Source organism: Synchiropus splendidus, chromosome 14, assembly GCF_027744825.2.
Source record: "Synchiropus splendidus isolate RoL2022-P1 chromosome 14, RoL_Sspl_1.0, whole genome shotgun sequence".
NCBI classification, from domain to species: Eukaryota; Metazoa; Chordata; class Actinopteri; order Syngnathiformes; family Callionymidae; genus Synchiropus; species Synchiropus splendidus.
This window is the reverse complement of record NC_071347.1, coordinates 8,898,449-8,925,000: the sequence shown is the minus strand read 5'-3', so window position 1 is coordinate 8,925,000 and position 26,552 is coordinate 8,898,449. Positions and strand designations below refer to the sequence as shown.

At 41.3% G+C, this 26,552-nt stretch overlaps 1 protein-coding gene across 1 annotated transcript in view; it reads right to left on the bottom strand.

The window, feature by feature from the left end:
* The window catches only part of cdh13 (cadherin 13, H-cadherin (heart)), a 290,131-nt gene that overhangs the window by 64,376 nt on the left and 199,203 nt on the right, over positions 1–26,552 (bottom strand). Inside the window, exon 9 of the mRNA XM_053884926.1 lies at positions 11,687–11,827. Within this exon, the coding sequence (XP_053740901.1) occupies positions 11,687–11,827 (141 nt within the window). The remainder of the gene's footprint in view (positions 1–11,686; positions 11,828–26,552) is intronic.

Below are 26,552 nucleotides of genomic sequence, written 5' to 3'. Positions count from 1 at the left end.
AAAAAAAAAGTTTGAAAATTGACTGGATACACTCTACTACTAACTAACATCAACATCATCATATAAAAAAAAGTTGTTGCTTTATGTTCAGATTAACGGTTACATCATGACACTAGTCATTGCCTTTGTAGCAGCTATTGAAATTCAATTTTTTTCTCTCATTCACAGTCGTTTTAGCAGACCAAGGTTACTGTCACAGTGACAGAGCCGTCCGGCTGGTTTTAATCATCCGGAGCAGTCAAGCGGTTGAAGAAAACTTTGTATTATGTGTGATGTGGCCGGCAGGTTCCTGTCCTGCTGCTGATAAAAAACCCCAATTTCACCGGGAGTAGAAAGCCTTGGGTGACCTGAACGAGGTAAAAAGGAAATTACAAACTACTTGACAAGGGCTGAAACCGAAATGGTGACATAAGACAATTTGAAGAGGTGGACATGTTGGGAGTCTCTGGCTCTGCATGGTGGCAGTGGAGAAGCCTACTGATACATTTTCCACATAACCTGAGCAGATATCTGAAAAGCTTCACGGAGGAGAAAGTGGAAAACACGACAGAAAAACGAGTTGAGAAAATAGGTGTGTGATGTATTGACTTGGGGTTTCTGAGATCATTAATCATGGCTTAGCTTCTTTAGATATTATGGATCTAGCTGAGTAACTGTGGGATTGATTTTTCACTTTAAATCCTCTTTTTATTTCTGACTTTTCCGTAATCTGTCTGGCATGTCTTCACACTGTCAAATAAATGGAGCGTGTTGTTGGAGGAAAATAAAAACAAGGTTTCAGTCGGCCTTCAGACACTTTCCACGTGAGACTGAAGTGAAATTCTTAAACTTCTTCAGCGTCTTTGTCCTCTAAAATATGTGCATTGACACCAATAAAAGGGAAGACACTTCCACAAGTTAAAATCATTTTCATTCCTTTTAATGTCGACCAATTTTTATGGGGTCATTTCAAAAAGTAACGGTGAAAGAAAGAACAAAACACTCAGGAATTATAACTTCAACAATTGGGTTTATATTAAGGGGTTAGGCAAGTCAAATAAAATACAGCACTATAAACTACACTTGGCTTTCTTAGGACACAGTTTTATTCCACTCTGAAGTTGGGTCACTTTAATCTTCCAAAGAAGTAATAAATTGTGACTCTGACATCGACATTTTACCGCCAACATTACCAATATGACTTCCTGTCTCCTCTCTTGGTTTTTCCATGGCAGCAAGCTACAATATTTAATGCAGAACACTTGACACTGGAGTGTTCTTGTATGTATTAGGAAGTTGCATGACTTCTGCAGAGAGTTCTGTCCACTGTGAAGGAGACTTATCTATATTCACCGTTCGCCATGTTGGTTGCATGCAGTGGTGTGGCGCTTTGCAACACATCTGGTTTCATGCACGCTGCTTAAATATCTATCTATATATATATATATATATATATATATATATATATATATATATATATATATATATATATATATATATGTCTATGAGAGAGACAACACTTTTACTATGTTTATTTGTCCTTTGTAGTTTTTGTGTTGCTGTTCTCATAACAATCCAAGTTCTTCATTTGCAGTTTTACTAAGTATTTTGCATAAAATATTTTTGTGGCTCCAGTTGTGTGCCAGTCATGTTTGCTGGTCTGATAGCAAATATACTGAATCACTTGTGTAGTATAACATTTGTATACTTTTGGAGATCAGCTACTCATTTCTTTTTTTAACTTTTTCCCCTCAACCCTTGTTGTTAGTGAATTATTTACTTATTAGATACTTCTATTGTTTTATTTTATTTCATTTTTGTTCATTATTGTACCAATACACTTTCCTAGTTGGTGGGACTGACATTGGCAATAAAACTGATTCTGATTTTACTTTCTGTACTGGTGTGACTGTAAGTACGATTGTCAACTTACTTGCAGTTGCACTTGCAGTAACACTGAAAAAGTCAGACGGATGAAGTTCACACAATGTTTTTAAACTTGTTTACTGTACACATGTATGGGAAAAAAACAAACATGTTTTTCTAGTTTCACAACAGGTCTGCTGCGAGGAGACAAACTGAATGAGCTTTTGTAAGAGCTACACTTCTTTTTTTTTTTTTCATGACGTCCATCATTCTTACGAGGGGATTGAGGGTCCACACAGCTGCTGGAGAAACGAGAACAGATGGCACATTTCTATAGCTCGGACTTTTTTTCAGTGGAGGTATAATTCCTTCTCTGAAATCACCATATTTAACTCCTCAGAGTGAAAAAAAAGGGACTGCTTGTTATTTTGTCAGTTACACAAACAGTAAATCTCTCTCCCCTCTCCTCTCCTCTCCTCAACGCCCCCACCATCCGGGTCCATCCAAACATTGAACACAAAAATCACTCTCGGTTTTTGTTTCACACCACTTTAGATTTGTTTCTATTCAGCTCTGTTTATTTTTCCAACGTCATTTTACACATTTATTTATGTTTACATTACTTCAAATGTATTATTTATTCATTTACTATTTGTCTTAAAAGAGACTTCAGTGTTGTGTGCTCATGTGGCAGTGACAACATAAATCTTGAATCCAGACAGGCATGTGTACTTGTGTTACGTAAGACATACCATTTTGCCTAAACCCTCACGCAGCAAAGCTTTGTCTTGCCATAATTTAATACAAAACATCTTACATCATCTTGTTTAGAGTCCACTTTGTCAAGATAAAATGCATCTTAGAGTGGCTTTGTTATACAAAACCCTACTGTTTGTTATATTTCAAAAGACTGTCCAGATCTTAGGAACGTCAAAACTGCTTTCTAATTCTGGCCGGACCTTATGAAACATGTAGAACTTGGCAATGTCACCAAGGTTATTTGACAAAGCATGACGTAGTTCATCTTTGGCTTGGCGTCAACAGAAATGATTGACGTCCATTGTTGATTGTTGATCATTTGTTTGTTTATTATTAATTTATACAATTTATTATTGATATAATAAAATGCCTGCAACTCAAATAAATACTTATCTTTATTTATTTATTTATTTATATATATATATATATATATATATATATATATATATATATATATATATATATATATATATATATATATATATATATATATATATATATATATATATATATATATATATATATATATATATTTTCCTTTTCTTATATTTATATTTATTTATTTAGTCATTATATTTATTTATATATTCTGGGTATTTATTTATTTGTCTTGTGTTGTTTGATAGCTAGTGATTTTCCTTTTTTTTGGCCTTTGCTTTGGGAATGTCTTTTATGTTTGTTTTGTACCTTTAATGTCTATACTATGTGACAGTGTCTTTGCTGCCATTGACTGCTGTGACATGTTGAATGGGACCACTGTGGGACTAATAAAGGCCATCTAATCTAATGTAACCTAATCTAATCTAATCTAATCTAATGCTCAGATGCTAAATTGAACTATGTAATAACGAAAGTGAAAAAAAAATGAATATAAAGGAGCTTTAATATCACTAAATCATACTCAGACATTCCAATATATGTGTATATATTTCAGTTCCACAGTCGATGAATGAGATAACACAGATCCATAGTAAAAACACAATATCCGTGGGAATGTTGAATTAATAGCGTGTCGCCGTGACAAGAAAAGTTTCATTAAAAACAGAGTGAGGAGGGAGCAGCGGGTGAATTAAGCGCCAACTCAAAAGACATTTCAGCCTCCCATTTAGTCAGACAAGCCTCAGTCATCTCTGAAACTGAAAAGTGATTTGATCTAAATGAAAGAAGATGGTGAACAAACATGGCTGCAGTGATCATAGCAGCTGAGCTAGCAAGTAAAAATGATCACGCTTTGAGATTGTGAAAGGGGAAAGTAGTCGAGCCTGAAGTGGATTAGAGAGCGGCACTAATGTTCCCCGGCTCATTAACGGCACAATGGGAATTACCTCTTCCTGCTTAGATAAACTCTTATTTTGCCTTTGTTTGCCATTCGTCTTATCTGGTTCTTCAGCTCCAACTCTGGTCTAGTCCGTGAGATAAGTCCAAACAATGGCGTCGCTATTGACGTACAGTCACGAGGGTCACGGAAGTAAATCAAATGATCGTTGTACGGACTGCGATCGTTTTAATTTATCAATAAAAAGCGTTTGTTCCATCTCCTGAAATAAACAATGAGACAAACAAAGCGCTAAATATGGATTCTCCCTGGTTCCGAGATAGAAAGCGCACATCTGTATTCTCCCACAGACAGATTGAGATCAACTTATTGTATTCCTGGATGTCTGTCAGCTTGTGTTATGAATACAAATGACAGTTGGGGCAGCACCAGCAGGCAGTCAGACACATATTTGAGCAGCTGTTCATTTGTCCTAATGGGAAACAACTTTGTGACATGTCCCCGCTGCCCCCAAGAATTTCACTGACATACATACCAGCAGCCTGTCACATTAAACCTCCCTGGGAGAGGCGATTTCGCCACTGAGCAGCCTTCGCTCCATCACAACATCGCAGCGGGAAACAGGCTGCAGGATGCGTATTAGATGGTTGGGTGTTTAGGCTTTGACTCCAACTGTCCAGGAGACCATCTGTTTTACATACAAGTGTCCAGCATCATGCAGAGTAAAACAGCATCATAATTATTTCGGAGCTTGCACGTCGACATAGTTGCACTTCGATTTAGGAATCAGAAGTCAGCAGGAAGCACTTATTTCAATCTCTTTAGAGTAAGAAGTGCTTGAAAGCCAAAGTGGATCGACAAACAGAAGATTCCATCCGCGTTTTTTTTGCTAATCCTACGTCGCGTCTGAGAAGTCTGATCAGGAAGACCCTCTCTTCGCCCTGAACCTCCACCATCTCTCTGGCGATTACCAAGACGTGCTGATCTACTAGAAACTAGAACACTTCCAAAGCATTGGCAATAATGTGACCAACATATATCACAGTGTGCACCTTCTGCTGAGAAGGTGATCGGTTGCAGCCTGCCACCTCTTCATGACCTGTATGCCTCCAGGACCCAGAGACGTGCAGGTCGGATCAAAGCCGACCCTTCTCATCCTGGACATGGACTGTTTGTTCCTCTTCCCTCTGGCAGGAGGCTACGGTCCATCCAGACCAGAACCTCCCGTCACAGGAACAGCTTCTTCCCCTCGGCCGTCAGACTGTTAAATTCGTGAACAGCCTTGTTGTTATGTTATTCTATTTATTTTATTTTATTTGTTTTTTTGTTGCACTTTATTCCAAGGCACTTGCCTAGTCAGTGGGCTCCCCACTGACCATGGCAATAAATTTGATTCTGATTCTGTTTCTGATTCTGATTCTGATTCTGATTCTGATGATGTGCTGTTCAGGTGAATGCTGTTTTACAAATGTATAGAGCACAAAGTTTCATCTGGAAAACGGAATAATTTGAGGAATGTATGTTTACACATCGAGGGGGAAAACCAAAGCATGTTGTTTTATTGTGAAACTTCTGGGACGCTCAAATGTGACCAAGACAAATGACAAGGGCAAAACCAAGTCCAAGACCAAAGTCAACGCAGAACAAATTTGTTTGAGCCGACGAAAACACTTCAATTCTTGATGTATTAATTTCATATGCAGTGAGAAATAAACGTGTGTGTCTATATGACTAATCGACTCATGCGTCTGTGCTCAGTTCGGTCTCTGTCTTTGTCTTTACTCGGTCTCAGACCGCCAAAGACTTGTTTATGGGCTTGGTCTCTGCTTGTTCTGGTCTTGAGCTCAACCTTGGGCTAGGTGGTCTCCATGACAACATTAACCTGCAAAGATTCCAATACAGACTGATTTTGGAGGGTTTTGGCAGCAAGCACCTTTTTCTTTTGCTCTCGTGCCGTAGAGATATAGAGAAGCTGGGGAATTGAGAGCGTTGCCCATGAGCTCAGGTCACAAGCTCCCTCTTTTTCTTGCTCGAAATTGAACAAGACCCCAAGATGCTTCTCCCTTTCACTCACTACCAGGGATGGAACAATACATTTCAGACAGCACCACCGTCTCACACTTCCAGCAGTGTCACCAGCCCAGGCAAACCATTCCGCTCACATTTACTGGTTCTCACTTGATCAAGCCAATGGGTCAACTTCCTCCAGAAAAAGCACTTTGTCCTTAAAAATAATGACCCAACTGGTGACTAAGGGCAGCCCTGGCTGAGCCTGGCCTGCACTGAAAATAGGCCTTATTACCTGAAAGCCACACTGAGACATCAGTCATTTTGGGACAAAATTGCCTGTTTTGCTGGCGCACCAACCACAGGAGTCAAATGCCTTCAGCAGGTCCCCAAAAGACAATCGAACAGGTTGTGCAACTTCCAAAGAATCTCCTAAGATCCTGCCCAATAGTGTGCAGGAATAAAAATATCCAAAAGGAAGTTAATAAGGAGTTATGATACTTTAAACCAGTGACTTGTCTTTCTTTTTATCTGCTCCCTAAAGCAGCTTATCACTGAACTGAACGGGGAGTCGACAAGTGGAAAAAAGACAGTACAAGCATGGAGCTTAAATCTTCCTACACAACTGAACACTGTCTGTGCAGACAACCAGTCCGACCCCCACTCTCCTTCCACTCCTTCCTGCAGTCTGAATCCTGCCCGGCGTATATGTGACTGGAGAGTTAATAAGCTTACCTGTGTCTTCATGATTAAATATGAAAGGCTTCTGCATGGGCTTCAACTAAAGATAGATGTTTGATCAAGGTGCCATTCAACAAAGAAATCATGTGTTTTGGAGTCAAATCAACCAAGTGATAAAACAAGTCAAGTCAAGGGTGGAAAATGGAGAGTGTTGTCAGTTAGTGTAGATACATTAATACCCACGTGAGATACTGTAGCACGACTACTGTATTCATTATTCATTCATCTTCCAAGGGCAGCGCAGTGGGGGAGTGCAGCAGCGTGTGCAGGAAGGCCAGAGGACTGAATCAAGCTGGTGAAATGTTGGACCTTTGTGGAGTACGAGTGTTGCCAAAATCATAAAGAGGTTACTTGGATGGTGCTGTCTATGCACTGTTTGTCTATATGTGACAGACAGATGACCTTACCAGGGAGTCCCCAGCTTCAGTCATTCGGATAAGAAGTGAATACCTGTGTTAGCTGAGTGAGGCAAAGTCATGATGCTGAAATCAACCTGTTGGTAATAGTTACTCGTTTCTTATTTGTCATTGCTATTTATCATGCAGCTTTATAGAAAATAATTTATTCACTCCTCGTCTTAAAAGTAAAAAATAAATAAAGGTGTATCCAAAATATGTCATGTCAGCACTTTGTTTGTCTATTTTGTCATTGTCTGTTCCGTATTTCCTCATGCTTTTATTTTGGTTACTCCCGGGTTGTTCCTGCGTTTTCTTTTCGGATACAAACGGATATTAACCCCTCGACGCCAGCTTGTGCTGCCAGATGGTTTCTTCGTGTTCCTCGTGTAGCTCTCTTCAGATCTTTTCATTTCCCATTGACATAGTTATATCCTGTGTGTGTGCGTGTGTGTGTGTGTGTGTGTGTGTGTGTGTTTTCCACCACTGAGCGCTTTTCGTTTATTGGGCCTCGTGAGCTTATCTCCGAGTGCGTTTCCGAATTTCAGTCAGTCACTGACCATATAAATAATTATATGCAATAAATAAATATTCTGATTCTGATTCTGAGGTTCTTCCCCAACCCTTACGTGTAGTTCCCGGTCCGCGCTCTGGTTCCGCCGCCCCCTTTGTTCTCCTTACTTGTTCATCTGTATATCATCTTGTCATTGTTTCTTAAATTCTTCAATTACTCTCATCTCCGAACCTTCTGTCGACCAGTACACTTTGCACTTGGGTCCAACTTTGAGTAGCCATGACAAAATCTATAAAAAAAAATGCTCAGCTTTATTGTTCCATCACGTTCTATTCACAGGTTTAAACATTTACACGTCTCATATCACAGTTTGCGGTTCCTTCCAACTTATGTCATAGCAGGAAAAAGTGTGACCCTTTTGAAAAAGAAAGTGGACTTGGAATTGTTTCTCGAAGAGGTAACTTTTCACAAAGGAATAAGGTAATAACCTTCCAGACTCAACCCTTGCAAGAGGGTGGAAAAAGTAATGTCACTCGGTCCGACCACGGTTCTCTTTATGGCCCGTCTACCCACCGCTCTTCCTGAGACAAAGCATTTGTTATCTATTTTAACACGTCCGTGAGCTCACTTGAGGAAAAAGTGTTCAGATGTTTCCAACTATTTGGACCACTGCACCTTCACTGTGTGCAAGCTTATTGTGTATCTGCGATTTGGCGAAGCAATCATGCAAGCCCGGCACTAATCCGTGAAACCCCTGAGCCATTCCCCAAGACAGACCTGAACTGACAAGGCCCTGTTGCCCCACGCCTGATGCTACACCCATCACAGCCAACGTCTTTATCAGCAGGACAGATGGGTTGCAGGCAGGCATATTTTTCTGGTCATCATCAAGCGGAGGGATTTGGGAGTTTTGGGAGACAGACAGGTACCGAGGAAGAGCACAAAAATGAGTGGGGCAGGAGGGAGGAGAAGACTGTCAGGGAGGTTGAGTGACAGGAGTGATAAGGTCCATCACAATCATGTTACGAGGATCACGGGGAAATGGACCCAGTCTGACATGACGTGGAATTAGCAGAGCAAAAGCAGAGATGAGGGGAGCATGCAAGTCCAGAAATAGAATGAAGGTCGTGTCAGACTACAGTGTGGCAGGAGGGAGTCATGAATAAAAGAGAAGGGCAGAGACCAGGTGGCCGAAATCTAAAATATATGACAAACTTACAGGGCAGTTTGCCTTTGGAGGGAAAAGAAATGTACTAGTTAAGTAAGATGAGGATTCAAATCTCAACTCCAGTCACTGGCAAAGGCCAAATATTTACCGGTTATTGACTCTGGAAACAAGCCTAAAGCCCATTTTACACTGTTTAGGTTAAGTACTGCAAAATACTGGCATCCAGTGACCTTCCAAAATAAAACAAACCTGTTAGGAGAGCAAGAACTTAACTGAAATATCCAGAAAGAATAATGATTTAGTGATTGAAATGATAATAACTAAGTGATATCAGGAGGCCACCTAAAACTGATCTTTGCTATCACTTTATTAATCACTTTATTGCTAAAACTTTATTAATCCCACAGGAAATTATGTTCGTAACATGCTCTGTACACAACATATCACAATAAAATGAAAAAGAAATAATATTATAAAGTGCAAAAAGCTATACAAAAGAGCTTAGAAACAATGTGCAAGAAAATGTAGATTCAAGGACAGAGTGAACAGAAAAACGTGCCAAAGAATCCTTCATTGTAATTTTTTCAGGGATGAATTGTACAGTTTTATTGCCACAGGAAGAAAGGACCTCCTGTGGCACTCAGTCTTCGAGATGGGTAGTTTCAGTCTGTTGGTCCATGTGCTTTTGTATTGGACCAGGAGCGGATGGAGGGGGTGGGTGATGTTGTCCAGGATGCTCCTTAGTTTCAGGAGCATCCTTCTCTCCATACCGTCTCTGAGGAGTCTACATATATATATATATTTGCAGGGCTGCCAGCGTGGTTCCTGATCAAAGAAAGGCCAACTTGTTCAGCGAGATTTGGACAACAGACATGCAACCAACACATTGCGAGTGACTGGAGACACGTCTGGTCCTATTTGGCAGAGCATAGCTGGAGATACAATCACAATTCGGATTGCTGACTCAGAGAAAAATTAAATACAGGACACCCAGTTGGCAGGGCACACGGTCTGCCAACTATGGTGGCCTTCACTGCGTGGTGAAATACCCCGACAAAGTGGGTCCCCCTCTAGGACAATGATCCACTGACTAAAAATAAATAAATAAATACCTAGCGTAACAGCGAATCAAGAAGCAATATGACAGACAAACAACAGAGCAGAGAGGGGATGCCAGTTCTTATTAATATAAATCTCTCTCCAACCTGCTGTGGTCCTGACCCCGTCCGTCTTTTCATTTGACCGGCCAGACGGGCGACTTTAGTTCCACGAGCAACGGACCTCAGTTATCATGATGTTTCTTTCTGGATTTTTCCATGAAAAACACATGTCCACCTCCATGATGCTTGACTTGTTTTACGCTTGTTTTGATGTTGCGGTGCGTGTTAAAACAACATTGTTTGCCTGTAGCGGAAACCCTGGGATGGGTGTCAACTCTGGTCACAATCAATGCAGATGGATCCGCTAAATCTTAATCTTAATGATGAAATAGCAAAGGTGATCGGTTCTAGTCGGTGGTTTATAACTGCATCCTTCAAATAGAGGGGCACGGCTGAGCAATATTTGGCCTTCAAATCTGACATGGATTGACTCGCACGGTCACGTGGATCTTCAAGGTTGGGCCTGAACTATCAACACGATGAGGCATCAGTTAAGGGCTGAAGAGACATCAGTCACTAGCCAGCGATTACATGGGTCAAAATCAAAAGAAGGAATATTATATCTCCAGAAATTACACTGTGGGAAATTGCGAGACAAACAAATCCAGTTCATTCGTTCAGAAAATTAATTTGCTTGTCATTTTTTTATGCTTTCCTTGTTTCCTGTTTCCTGTAATTGGATCCTCTTGAGTCGGAGTGCTATTCTCTGAGGAAAAGGACAATTGTGTTGCTCTGCAAAATTCTTCAATTGAAAAATGAAACGAGTTATAAATAAACGTCGGAACAAGGTGGACGTTCGAGCGACCCTTCTGAGACTGGTACAAACCTGCAACTTCAAGAGCTGGAGGGGGGAGTGTGTGGATAATATTTTAGGAAAATGGGAGCATCTTGAGCAACACTTGTCACCTAAAAGCTACAATTCTCCGCACGGCTAAATAGATCTTCTCCCTGTGAGAGATGAGGACATTAACTGAGACACAGACACGGTGCGCGCTGCAGTGGCCTGCCGAACCCTCTGAGCTGGAACATTACACATCTGAGCTGCACTCCTCGTAAGCTCCCCTGACACACCGATGCATCATGGGAGGGCTGTTAGAGAGGTTTGGTCAAGGCCAAGTGGGATGATTCGCAAACCCTGACAGCTCTAAGGATTTCCAATGAGCAATCGCACAATGTTAGAGCCACGCCCACAGATACAGAGCAGATTGAATTTCTTCACCTTTATAGGTAGAATGAAAGAGGCACTCATTGCTGCTGCGATAGGTTTCAATGCAGGACCACACAAACCTGTCACAATACTTGCAAAAAATAAAAACAATCTAAGCCAATAAAATCTTAGTATTTCAGCCTAGTATTGAAAAAAAAAACTACTCAAGTGTCACCTTAGGATATTTATCAAAACACACTGCAGGACTTTCAAGGCTTAAGCGTTCACAAACAGTGACGCGCATGATTCCCTTGATAAAAATCTAAAGGTCACTCCTTCAACCAGTGAAAACATTGCTTTACAAAAGATGCATAGGCGCTAAACAAGTGGGGTCAGCACTGCAGGACAGATGACTCACGACTCATAGTCACCACTGGGCAACTGTATACCGAGTTCCCTTGAGAAGTTCTGTGCCTCGGTTATTTTCAACAACATTCTACCCGGAAGAAAACATTGCAAGGAAGCTGTAATTGCCAACATGTCCTTGTCGTGGGCTTGAAGTCAGCTCGCCCTCTGACCTCCTGAGAGGGATAAACAAACACCGCTGCAACAGTGTTTTAGAGCTGCTATTTGAATGAAAAGTGGGTGGATGTGTAAAACGGTTTGTCTCTCACCAGTGGGTGTGTGAACTCAGGGGCATGGTCGTTCTTGTCCGTGATTGTAATGGTCGCCGTGGCGGTTCCGGTTAGGCCCACCTCACTTCCGGCCATGTCCTTGGCCACAATCTCCAACTCGTACGTGGTGGTGGGCAGTGTCTGGAGAAAGAAAGACAGAATCAGTTGCTGCAAATATGATTATCTTTTTCTTTCAAGTAATGGAAAGGGCAAAAGAATGAAACTCAGAATGACTAAGAAACATCTTAGTCCGAGTTCTCCAAACATAGACCAAAGCAAGACATAAGCTTTTTCATGAACTTAATATTTCAACATGAAGTACACTGACACATGACAACAGTTGACATCAGAGTCAAATTACTCAGTTGAACACACTGGATATCTGTGAACCTAAGGCAACTTCTGTGAGCATGACATCCTTTCTCAAACTGACTGGTAAACATCAGGAATGTGTTGTGGCCTATATGAGACATAAAGATTGATGATCACTGCAGTCTTTTTCCATCATCTTTTCTCTATCACGCACTGATTCAGACTAGAGACTTTTTATTTATTTCCTTGAGATCATCTAAAGTACAAGAGGAATACATTACTTTAACACACTGCTATCATTTTCTTCAGTTCTTCACTCGACAAGTGAGTAATCGCTGGTGTAGCTTCTCATTTTTACTTTCCTTTGGGTGCATGCGTCACACAGTTTTTCGCAGTATTTGGACCAGCACTGGGAGGAAAACAGGGGGAGCCAACATGGGTTTATAAGTTATTATTATTATTGCCATGTCATGGTTTAGAAAAATATAAATGAATAACTGAATATTTCTGCAATGATACATAAATACAAACATTGTTAAAAATACTTTAATGGTAGATTTTTATTTGAGTTTATATTCCGATTAGAAAACGTCTGGTTTCTTCTTTTTAATAGCAGTATGCAGTCAGTGTAGTCAAAGTTTATTTCACTCCCACATTGAATATAAAATAACTCTTCCATCTCCACTTGATCTGAGGGATCGAACAGCAGCAGAAAGAAGATCAGTTCTCACAATTTCTGCCCCCTTTAAAACAATATATATATATTTTTTTTCTTTTTCGTAGACAAATAGTGAGATTTAATTGTATCTCAGCCCAATAAGCATCCAACAATGATGTCTGGAGGACCCTTTCAGAAATTCTTCTCACATGTTTTCATGAAGGGCGAACGCAGTAACACTTGGATAGTTTTAGCTGTTGCATCATTTAAATTAAAGTACAGTAAATCCGGACTGCAGAGGTCACCGGAGTATTAGCCGCACCCAACTAAATTTAAGAAGGAAAATAGATCTTCTTCACACATAAGCTGCACGGGTCTATAAACCGTGGGTAAATCCGTCTTAAAAATGCACGAGGATCACTTCTAAACCAGTTTTCTAAGAAGGTCCAGCATCAAGACTAACTCATGAGACAAACTCGCCAATGTTCTGACCTTGAGTCATGAACTCCTCATATCTTTTATTTGCATTGAAGTGCTGTTTTAACCCGCGTGTCTGAAGTTCTGACAGCACAGCCGTTCTCATCTGCTGCTTCTTGTCTCCGGTCCTTCAGTCGATCAGCACTGTTGGCAAAGGTGTAGTCGCGGGCGAAAACAGCTCAGTTTGATTGCTTTCAGGTCAATAAAACGCCTCTGACTTCATCGGTTTGATGCGACAACCATCAATATTTTGGCTGCATGGTGCTATATCCATATGTTATTGTTTAATAAGCCGCAGGGTTCAGGTCACAAGTGTATAGTCTGGAAATTACAATACTTTACATGCTTTAAATTAATAATTAAAAAATACAATTTCGGTTTGAGCACAAAAGGGCTGTTTACACTGTCACATCTCTGATCATTCCAGTCCCTGGAGAGACTCCGAGATGGCGGCATCCGTAATGATCATGGCAGCAATAGTCATCACTCGACATGGTTTTTGCCAAATAGAAATTGGGAGTATCGTAAATAAGTAACAGGAGGTGGTGTCTGCTAAAGCCAACGTTTATTCATCTGCTGCAGTTTCCTTCCCGCTGGGACTGTTCACTGTCGCACGCTTAATACGCTTCATCCATCTGTTTCACTGCTGCCAGATCTTCGGCTGCTTGTTGATTCACCTCTGCTACGGGCGCAGAAATTCATGACTCCCTCTGACCAGCGCTCTCTCAAACCAGCTCTTACATGAACACAAAAATACACACATAAAGTGCATCGGGGTTTTCCAAATGGACAATAAGCAGCAAATCTATAACGCATTTTATGGTGCGAGTGATCACAGCAAGCTCATGACGCCCTATAGTTTTACGACGCTTGTTTATTTCCTCTTTATCTGATCTTTTTAGGAACAACAGGATTTTCATGAGGTGCTTTCTGTTAGACCAAATAAAAGGGGATTTATTGGGAAGTTGAGGGCCACACTAAAACTCAAGTCTGTTTTATCATTAAAACTACAAACACTCTTTTTAAATGACATAAATAAATCCATCTGAATTTTTCTCTGACTGAGTGACATTGCGTGCGCTCACTGCGTCTCCTTCCCGTCCTCATCACAGATAGTGCCCAAATCAATCTTGTCTAAGACGTGCAGTAGACAGTGATCGATCCGTGGCCCGACACCTTCCGGCCAATTTTAATTATCACATCACATCGACGGAGAACCAATCAAAGGCTATTTACTAAAATGACATGTTTAGGCTGGAAGCAACAACGTCAGCCGCTGCTGAGCTGACAGAATCATTCTCACATTATTGATCAGGCATGGACACCAATATGAGTTCCACCACATCTTTGTTACCAGGTCTCAGGTTGCACAACATCGTGTGCTGGGGCTCGCAGCTTCGGAATCTTCATCCACGTACACAGTACAGGCCAACTCTTTTTTTTTTTTTTAGTACACACCTTCTGATTCAGTGTTTTTTTCTTTTTTTAAGGCATTGTAGATACATACTGAAGACATCGAATACATGAAGCAGAATATATAGAATTATGTAGCGAAGAAAACAAATGTTGAATAACTCTAAATATGTTTCATATTTTCGAGAACTCAAAGTAGCCACCTTTTGCTTTGTTGGCAGCGCTGCAAACCCTTGGCCTTCCTAATGACCTTCATGATGTTGTCACCTGTTTTCAACCTTTATCAGACAACATCATGAAGCTCATCGCAAGAATGCTAAGAGTACAAAGCAGTAACCAAAGCAAATGGTGGATGTTCTGAAGAACCTAAAATATAAAACATGTTTTGGCTCATTACCACATAATTTCATATGTGTTCAGTCATAGTTTTGATGCTGTCAGTCAAATTCTACAATGTAAATAGTCTTTTTTTTTTGTTTTTTTCCCTACTAGCAACGCACAACATATTCAAGCAGTCAGTGTTATTTTTCTACATTTCTACATTTTTTTGTTTGGCTACTTCCCCTTTTCTGGCATGTTTTGCGTGTATCATTCCAGATGTTACAGAGGTGAACATTAGTGCAGGTAATCCAGCCCACTTCTCCCACCCACATGGTGCAACTTGTTCCTGACCAAGTCAACTTCTCTGACACGACGGCGCTGGTTTGTTGAATTTACTGAAGTTCTCCATGCTCCACCACATATCCGTTTTTTTTTCTAAGCTCCTGTGGCCAGTCCATGCTTGACCTTTTGTTTGGACATTGGACAGCGCTTGGGCTCTTGGATTGCCTATTGTTCCATTACAATCTCGCACTTTAACTTTCCTGCTCATGGCCTTGCCCACGCCCCTGAATGCCGCCATATAAATAATGGATTCTTTCTTTAGAAAGTGATCTCTCAAAATCAACACAACTTGGACATGCCACTGCAAGGCCGATAGAATAAGCGACCAACAACTACACGTTATGTGAAACATCATTGAGGTAGAGCATCAACAGGACTGATACCTTTGTCACCTGGCCTGCCTAGATTGTACAAAGAAGGAGAGGTTACCTAAGGAATAGGCATGACAGGCAAGGGTGAAAACAACCTTGCAAGCATGAAGAAAACCGTGAGCCACACCCAATAAGAAACTGTCGATTCTACTTTCTGCACGCTTTGCTATGGGTATTCCTCCAAGGCAATGCAGGGGGCACCATATTTAGCCACGAGGAAAGGCCTTGTAGAATCGGGGTTACTATATTGTAACTCAACAGGCTTCACTATGGGTTTGACCAAGGCTTACATTTAGACCAAGGGTTACTGTATGTAACCTGTATCCAACATGGAGACTTGGGATTGAGTACATGCTTCCAATGAAAGTGACGAGTCGGCCGCAAATGGCCCACAAGCCAGAAGCTAGAGACCCATGTATGTTAAATGTTTTGTCGTAATATATACATTTTTCCACGGATAAAAAAATGATCCTTTGTGCTTCTTCTCCATTGTTTATTCGCTCCGCTTTAATTCAGCAGTTATGGTAACACAATAATATTGCAACTGACATTAGGTTATATTACATAGTGAAGACATTTCCCTGACAGCAAGTCCCGAGCAGACAGTGTATGATAGCCATGCACACAACACAATCATGCCTGAACACAGTGGATACACACAGAACCTCTCCCACACCTGAACACTTGTGCCCTCCAGCTGGAGAAGAGCGAGGCTGTGGGATTCTTGCGGTCTCCGTGGTGTCTAAACACATTGAGCGTGGCCTCCTCTGGCGACTGACAACGTCTTAATGAGTGCTTCCCGAGTCTCAACTCAATTATAAAGTCCTGGCCGGTACCTAGCCAGGAAAATATCTTCACGTTCGTCCGGGTATGGAGAAGAAGCATTTGGGAATTTTTCCCTCCAGGTGTTCGAAAACTTCCACTGCTGCAGTGTTGATTTAGATAATCCTCTCAGTGAATTCCTCCATGTTACGGCAGATGAAATGGTCTGGAATATTCTCCACAGAGGCGCTCTGCTGAATTGCATGTCACCAAATGCATCTCATTATAGTGGATAAGATTCCGGGTCCAAAAAACACAGTTTTGGAGTCCACCTTCAAGGCGGTTGGCCTTGTTAAACTGGTTGATTTTAATCCTTAATAAACATATTTGAACACATCATATCCTTTCATGATGTTATGTGTAGAATCATTGCCACCATTAAAATAATTTAGTTCACTTTTCACGAATCGATATGAAAGTTCCAACTTATATTTGAACTATTTAAATACCTCACTTTCTGGTGTAAATATAGATTTCAAACTGAGCGTGGAACTTAAGAAGATATGCAGATAATAGGACAGGCTTAGTGTCAGAGACATCAGATCTAAGCAAGACGGTTCAGAGTACCACTTCCTCAAAGCCCCTGGAGTGAAGTCTGATCCCAGGTCCAAAGCTCAGGGGAGAAGCAGCATTAACTCCCACGATAGGTGCCACATTACGATAACACTGGCCCTGTTCACTGGTGTTCACACAGAACATTAACTGACAGTTTCAGACAGGAGATGGTTCTCTTTTAAATCCATCGCCTTTCAAAGCATTTCTGGTGAGGTTGCAACGGGCGTCTTCTAAAGTTGGCACTTCATGACACATCATTTCCATATGAGATGTTCCAGATTCATTGCGGAGACACAGTGTCATACAATACAATCTGACACTGTGTGAAACCCTGACTGTCCATGAAAATGTACAAATAAACCTGTGTTGAAAACTGCTTCACTATCATCTCAAGTCAACAGTGGACCAATATTTTATAGGCTTGGTTTGAGATCGTAACCTTTTAACCTCACTCACAGTTAAAGATATTCAAGATATTGAATATTTCATTACTGCTGAGAATATTTTTACAGTCAGACCAAAGACTGTGATGCGGCCAAGGAGGGGGAAGATTTCAGTTCAGTGGCCTTCTAACGTAATTGTTACTGGAATGAAAGTTTTCAAGCCTGTCTGAAGCTTTTCTTTGTGTATAACAGTGATGGAATGGGCAGTGTCACAATGTGTTGTCAGATGAGGCCTCACCTGGAGGAGGCATAACATAACAATCTTGGGATATAATGTCACAGTCGACAGATTGACCCACACGTTCTCACATAGGCCCAAAATATTGACGGTGGTCAAGAGGACTTTTTCGTCAATGCAGAAGCCAGCCTTGCACGTTGCATGTTCTCACATTAGACCTTCAACTGAATCGAATGTTTCCTGTTCCCAGGCACTTCATGGCGTTCAAAAATGGAAACTCAATGATGAGTTTGTTGTGATGTTGCTTAGGATATATCCTAGACCATGCGCCTGACTAATGCTTCTTTCACACCAGACGTCTATATTTCGTACAACCATTTCGGACATCTTTTAGTTTTTTTGAACCTGCTGTTTTTCAATGCAAGCTTGAACATCAGCAACGTTTTTAGGCTGAGCAAATATCTTTCCCTAAAGTTTCACTTGGGACGAGCACACATCCGACCAATCGATCTTGATATGGCACATATCACAGCATTCATCATGGTGGACCACTTGACTGTGTTCATGTCCTACCAACTGGTTATTTACGACAAAATGCAAAAGAGAATGATTTTATTGGCAATGTTTGCAACAGATTCAATATGATGACGGTGTGTGTATGATCAAGTTCATGCCGATGCAATTCGCCGGTGTTGTACCATGTGGCCACTAAACCAGGAACAGCTCTCCCGTGGACAGGCAGAGCTCCCCGAACTGCCGCCTGTGCAGTAGGCTCACTGCGCCCTGCCTTCCAGAGTAGCGTCCCTCTTCACAGTTTTCGCTAAACACTATTGATGGGTCCTGCAAGACCAATACACCGGCACACGCTCCAAGCTCACACAGCAATCACCGCGTCGGTGTGCGTACCGCTTTAAGACAATCACGTGACTGTGTCGACTCAGCAAAAACGAGCCCAATTGTGTTTCTAACGAAGCGCAACTATCAACAGGATGCAACTGCTGAAAGTATCCAATCTCCCCGTTTCTTGTCAATGTCTTTGTGGATCCAGGGGGCAGCTCCAAGGGAAACGCAAGTTGTCTGCCGTGTGGGACCATTTTCATCTTCTATCAGAGAATAATGTATTTATTTCAAAGATTTTCGACTTGTCTTGTTCTATTTCAATTCAAAATAATTTCCAAGTATAATTTAAATTAGAAAACCACCACATCGTTTTCACGTTTTTTAACATTGTGATACATGTTCACATTGTTTAAAGATATGGAATAACACAGTATGAATGTTAAGACTTAAATGACATGCCTTCCCCAGCAGGGAGAGGTGTCTCGGATGAGGGAACTCCAGGCCTCTTTGACCAATAGCCAGTGATCCTGACCACTGAAGTGCACGGATGGTGTGAGGAATTTTACTTCAGCCAGTCTTTAATGACTTTTTGTTTTGTGTGGCTCACAGTGTTGTGAGCATCTTATTGGAGTGCTTTTAATTGCAAAGTCTCTCCGAAGCATTTAGCTGCACTTCACCTCCTGGGTTATTGGCTGCCTCCTGCACTCCACCTCCGTGCTATGATTTATCACTTTGACATTAGTTCATTACAGTGGGGTGGCAGCCATGTGAGGCTCTTATCTGAGCCGCGGCAAACTACGCACGCAGTGATTCGTTTCTTTCATCGGCGTCTCAGGCATATTTAGCACGAGCGTGGCACTGAGCCAGTCAAATTTGGGAGCCACCACGAGGTGAAGACACGAGAGAGAGAGTGTTTGTTCTATTTGCACTTCAGACACTTGAGTGCCAAGAGGTGGACACGCACAAGCACGTAACGTAACGTAACGTAACGTAACTGCCTGTCTATCGAGTCCAAATACAGGCTAGCAGCAACTATTGCTCAACGGTCTTTAGACTCAAATTGATCAAAATAGGAAGTGAAGTTTACGTGGTATATAGATAGTGATATATTAATATAGCTGTTATCGGTCTCCGAAAGAGACGGGGGGTCTTTTATCAAGTCTTGTCCGTATTTTGAGGATACAAATCGGAATCGAATCGGAAGCACACTGGCATGAACGCCATGCCTTTTCTGTTTTGATATGAAGGCTCGGTGATGAAGCACAAAGTAATATTCCATCAAATATAGTGTTAATAAGCCACTGACTTTAATCTCAATGTCTCACTTAAATTGCAACAGATTCTGGCAGGTGCTGAGACTCCTAAAACAGATATTTCCCTACCATTTCGGACACTCCAGCTCTCTTGTCAACGATTAGATCTTGCTCAGCAGCAAAATGCATTACAACCGATATCGTTCCTGTCACTAAGGTTACATTAATACAGATTTATGAGTCGAGAAAACATGGGCAATAATCCAATACGCCTAAAACACTTCTTTTTACAGCATTTTTAGTATCGTTCTCAGGATCTTATCCAGGCTTTAAATACACAATTTAATCTTCTTAAATACCTTTCCAATTTCGTAAAGTAGCGCTACAAATCCTCGACTCATAAAACCTCCTGATGTTAATTTTCATCTCTCTCGCCAAGGTGATCTCTGCAGGCGCTTCATCAACAGCGGTGTGTCGCAATAATTGCCAATTCCACCCATCATTCCATTATTTGATGCTTATCATGAACTGGGTCCCAAAGGGACGGGGGTTGTTAATGCTGGTTCCAGGGCTCAAGGCGTGGTGTATTGGTCCGCTCAATATGTTGCATGAAACTGCCACCTGATATTGTGCTAATCCACTTCAGTCTCAGTGTAAGTCACATGACCTACATGCATGGATTCTGCAAGTTTGCATGTTTGCAAACATAGCAGCCATAGGGTTAAAAAAGAGACGTTGAATTAAAAAAAATAATAATCCAAAATATGAGGCAAATAATTTAGGAAGACAAATAACAACAAAAACATGCATAGAAATGCATTAGATATATTATATACATATATATTATTAAAATGTATTATTAATATTTTGAATGATTCCAAGATTAATACACAAGAGTGATATTAATATGTTTACATTTACAGCCAAAAGAGTCATGAAAAGAGCTCCAGAAACATGTGGTGACTACTGAACAAATCATTCAAAAAAAAAAAAAAAATCCAAACATTTCAACATCTCTTTCTGCTGTAGAATACGCCGTTCATATTTCTCTGATGCAAAATGGATGAGGCTCTTAACAATGACTCCCTGACTGGATAAATACACAATGAATCTCCTACAGGGTTGGGGTTGCAATTACTGTGGCACATTCCACTCCCGACAAGAACAAGTGTAAAGCCATCAAGATTTCAGCTCTCTACCGGGAACAAAATGAATAGTTGAGATGATTCAGCTGGAGAGAAACTCGACCAAACAGGGAGCAATTCAACACGCATTCAAGTGAAACAAGTCCCAATTTTCCCCCAGGGCCCGATGCTCAAAGGACTGTCAAGTGGGCTCAGTGGTGATGTGCTTCTTTTTCCCCCTCACTCATCTGATTTAATCTCTTATCCTCCCATTCAGTCGCTCTAAGTGTCTGTTTCAACACTTGCATGCTTCGTGGTGTAAGGTCATGACATTTCTGTCTTCTTTGTCAGCGCTTGGCTTGTATTGTCTAGACAGACTTGTGTATTCCTCTCTGCTTTGACAGCAGCAGGACATCCTGACATAAATGGTGCATCGGGAAGTCGGCTAAACCATTTCACTCGGGGAAAAATAGACAGGGTTTAAGCACTGTTGTCAGTTTTAAGCAGAAATTACCAAAAAAAGTCTCTAGGAAAAAAAGAACCAGATTACCAATAAAACATGTTGATATGTGATAGATACAATCTAGAATATTCCTCGAAATTAATTTAGGAAAAAGAAGATATGGTGAAGGATCAAATAAAGATGCTTCAAAAGAAAAAAAAGTAATCCTCATGTGTTGTGATGAAGTCGGTTCACTTTGAAGCGAATCCAAGAGGTTTCATTGAAATGGTTCAAAGTAAATAACTATACAGCAGACAGTGCCATCTTGTGGCCATTGAAAACATTGAGATTGCTTCATGAAACCTCACCAATCCATCACTGCTCACCAGAAAGGTAGACAATATGTAATACACCAGTCATGTCATAGCAAGGGCAGTTAGCACCAAGTTACTTGCCATCGATGGTTGTGCTGTAGTGGTTCGGTTGGTTTGCAGTTGCATAATTCTTCAACAGATAAGAATATTAGCGTGAGCAAAAGTTTCTGTCTTCAGATTCAAGCATGTTACAAGAGGGCGGATATAATAGAAAATAAAATAAAATATTCAGTAAAACTCAAGTCGAATGTTTACGGAAGTGGATTAAGAACAGTGAAGAAAAAAAATCCGATTTATCTCAGAATTCTCACTTTGAAGTCGGATTTTAATCTCAAAATTGTCACTTTAATCACAGAATTCTATCTTATTTGTTCTCACTTTAATCTAAGAATTTTGACTTTAAAATGAGAATCCGCCATTTCTTTTTCTTCGCCGGCCCTCATCCTCCGCCACACATTAAAGACTATTATTTATTATAAAGAGAGATTGTCACATTAATAAACTGTTACAATAACAGTCACAGAAGTGCAGCAAAACCACAGTAGAAACACGTTCACATCACACACCTGACTGCTGTTTTTCTTTGATTGATCACTGTGTTAGTAAAAACGTAACAAAAAAAGTTACGATTCAGCCTGCGGATGTTTTGTCGAATTCACAAAAGCATTTTCACTGTCGTTTGTTGTCGGTAAACACGTCCCTGGACCCACGGGTGCACGCCTGCCTTTGATGTATTATTTATTGCCCTTTAACACAACAATGAGACACGCATCCCCAACACACACACCAAATATTTCTCCACAAAAACCAAGACAGCTTGCTGAGCGGCTTCAAGGTTTAAATGAGAGAAGAATTGTCTTCGGCCTTTTCCTCCACGGTTGTATTCCGCCGTCACTTCTTCCGGATTCCTCACCTACCTGCTCTCATTACCCTTTTGTTTAAAGCGGCGTGATGGCGGGGAGGCGCCAGCGTCGCGGCCCCGACCATATTTATCCACCTCATCAGACAAATTAGACGTGGAATGATAATCCGCTGCTGCGGCCCCGCCGTCTCCGAGCGGCCGCTGATGAGTGTGGGGCTAATTGGGGTCAAGGTCGGGTTTAAGGCGACGGTGAGTTGAAGCAGCAAGCGCCAGCCGAGGCTAATCTAATCAGGTGCGGCATCGGAGCAAAGTCTAATTGTACCGTTTAGCGGGCATTTAAATGTGCATTGGCAGCGCTCTGGACAAGCCCATCAGCAGAAGTGCGTCTGCCTCTAAGTTCTGGGAAAGTTCAGTGGCGCTCTCTCATGTGTTCCTCCATCACAGGCGCTCACTGCCCATCTGGGGAATGGCTGTGAAATGGGCCGCCTGCATCTGTGTGTGAGCTTGTTTGTGTGTGACAGCAGCCTCGCAACCTTCACAGGGGAGTCCAGGTGTTCCTGTTTAAGTGTTAATTACATTAGTACAGATCTAACTGTGGGGCAATTGGCGAGGGAGTTGAGGCGGCAGGTCCGTCCCGCGGGGCCGACGGCCCCAAATGCTCCCGGTCATATAACAATTTAGATCAATTAAGCAGTCGCTTGATGTCTTTGATTGATTCTATCGGAGCTGCGTGGTGGCTACAGAGGCGCTTGCATGTGAGACCTACTGTACAAGAATAGTAGCGTGTTTTCCGGACTATAAGCCGCTACTTTTTTTCTAGCGGTCTGAACCTCGTGGCTGATATATGGATTTTTACAAGGGATTCTTCAATCGATCGGCCACCGATGACGGAAGGCTGATCTCTGCGTGATCGGTGAATGGCGATCACTGCCTGTCCGTGCCGATCACAAAATCCGATTTCATTTGACAGCTGGCACTTGTGATACATCCGCTCCTCCTTCCCTCCCTGCCGACTCGCCACTTGCTTGGCAACAGCGGAGGTTTTTTTTAGTCTCCCATGTAAAGTTTGCATCTTGCAGCGCCTGCACGTTAAAAGGCGTCAACGCCGCGAATTCAATACAATATTTAAAACACCAGCACTTGACGGAGCACAGAGAGTTTTCTGTGCTCATGAAGGTGAAACTGTTGTGTGTGTTTCAGACGCAGCGTTCTTTGGGCACATGAATCTGAAACTTTTGCAAAAGTCCAGAGTGGGAACTTTCATGAAAGAAGTTGAAGACAGCTGCTTTCGCTGAGTGCTCTCCCTGTCTCTCACAGCATCCCCAGTTTTTACTGTCTAAAGAGCGTCATGCTGGCAAAAATATTGAGCCTAGTCACATCAAACTGATGACATCACTGGCATTTTATTTACCTTTAAAAGCGCTCAAATTGCTCCGTTTTCACCTGTGTGTCTGCATATTTGCGAACAGAGACGATCTACTGGAGGGCGAAAACAGCACCTTTTGAACACTTTAAATGTAAATAAGATGTGAGGAGCTCATGACTGAAGATCAGAACATTGCCGAGATTGTTTCATGAGTCAGACTTCATGCTGGACCCAGTTTTCAAAACGAGAACTAGAGGATTGCTAGAAGTGATTCTCATGCAATTTCTGCAGCACAGACAGCACCAGCGCCCCCCGCGGCTTATAGACCGGTGCGGCTTATGTACGAAAAAGATCTATTTTCCTGCTTAAATTTTGTGCTAATATTCTGGTGCACTCTATCGTCCAGAAAATACGGTACTCACCGCTGATTTTTGGATCGCGTCTTCACTTGATAGAATGTTTATCACGAATCGCGTTCACCGCAGGAAAACTTCAACATTAAACATTGAAAACGAACAATGTTCCTCCAAATGGCATTTCCTCTGCAGGATCTGAATAAAAAAATACACCCAAAAGTACAAATAGGATTGGACTGTAAACCCTCACTGAATTCCTGAATACAGAACACGGTGGGAAATAAAAGAACTCACCCAAAAGAAGAACAGAATTATGTTTGAGTCATCGCTGGGTTGCGGACGTGCAAAGAAAGAAGCCATGCTTTTGATTTATATTCTGTTTTATTCTGAATATACTTAGCAAATAATACTTAATTCATGACGGAGAAGCCGCGTGGTTTCTCTTCCAACTGGAAGACTCCCACATACTCTTGGATTTCTCCACTCATAACTGCTTTCGTATTTTATTTTTATTTACCAAAATTCCGGACTCTAGTGCGCACCGGAATATTAGCAGCACCCACTAAATTTTAGACAGAAAATAGATCGTGTTCATACATAAGCTGCACCGGTATATACAGGTAAGCTGCAGGTGCAGTCTTCAGCATGTAAAAATCCATATATTAGCGACACTGCTGTATTAGTGAGGAAAAAAAGCAGACGCTTATAGTCCCAAAAATACTGTAGTTGACTGCATCTTTTATATTAAATGTATTAAGAAATATCTCGCAAACAAAAGATGAATAACAACTCATATGAGAATTAGAAAAATGAAAAGTAGATTTGCTCCTCCCCTATTCAGGAAAGAATAATTACCTCTCCCAAAGCGGTTTTGTTTTCTCAGCGTTTATCTCTTTCTTTCAGCAGAACTGAGAACGGAATTTAATTTTCAGGGAGAGAGGAACAGGTGATTTCTTTTTAGTGGTGTTTTCAAGTTGCATTTGGATTGTGCTACATTCCATCAGGACACTTGCCATGAACCAGCATGATGGGTTTGAGTATTTACTCATTGACATATTTTATTTCATGGAAGACCCTGGTTTAAAGTAGCATTGTAGAATTCATTCCTAAGTGGAGGTATGAACTTAATTTAAATAAAAAAAGGACAGTTCTGACGTCCTCAGTGTAGCAGAGCATTTCACAGTGTCCTTGCAGTTAAAATTGAGCTGACAACGGTAACAGTGTCAATAAAAGCCATATATAATGTTGTTCATTAGGTCAGGGATCACAGCGTCTATAAATTGTTTCTATTGACATGTAGAATCTTTGCTTGCCAGATGACTCACTCTTTAAAGAACTGCATCACCATCGACACATTTTCCACAGGCCAGGAGAGTCAGTCACAAAAATACAGTCTCAGTTGACGTACAAAGAAGATCACTGACTGAGGATGTTTACTGAAGCAGCATACAGCACCCTGTCACACCAGGTGTCCTTTCAATGTGTGGCGTCTCTACCGAGCGCCAAGTAGAAAGCAGATTTGAACGTAGCATGAGAAATGCTGTTTGTGTCGGAACAAAAGCATAGGGATGACATTCTGTGTGCGGCAAAACCCCACGACCAACTTCACGTGTGCCACGGCATGAGCGGCACATACATTTGGACATTTATAAAAACATTGGAACTTTGTTAAATTCACTCAGATTTGGTCATTTTCCTGTTTTGTGTCACTTACTGTCACTCAAATATAGACACCCTGTATTTTTATCCAAGGATGGATTACGGTTTGTCGGATACAAACAGCAGACCAGTAGGAACATAATACCAACTACAAAGTATTTACTTTTTCAAAACCGAGATGAGACTCATTGGAATCCAATCGTCGCCACTTAATTCCTTCAAAAGCACCCTGTCTCAGCCCAATGTCATTGGAAAGACATCCTTAAGCCACCACCAGGACCTTCATTTTGACGTTGTACTCACAACAACAACACATAATGCACATTACGTGAGAAGAATGGCACTCACATTCTTATTTATTTATTTATTCTCTGATAAAATAAAGCCTATTTCCATGGACCTCATCCCAGAGCACCATGGAAACAATGCTTTGAACATAAGCGCTCATTACCATGCACTTGCATCACGCACACTTTTTTTTGTTTTAAACACATATTTTGGCATCACTGCTACTGACGCTTCTAAAACAGGGTTTCATCAGGGAATACAGTGGCAGGACCACACACTGAGAGCTTAAATCTGACTGTCAACTGAAGTCTCTTTCATGCCTCATCTCTTCACGGCTTTTGTTTGAGTTGATAGAGAAGTGTTTTGGCAGCGTAGGAATCCTGCCATCCATTTTTTTTTTTCAAAGCAAA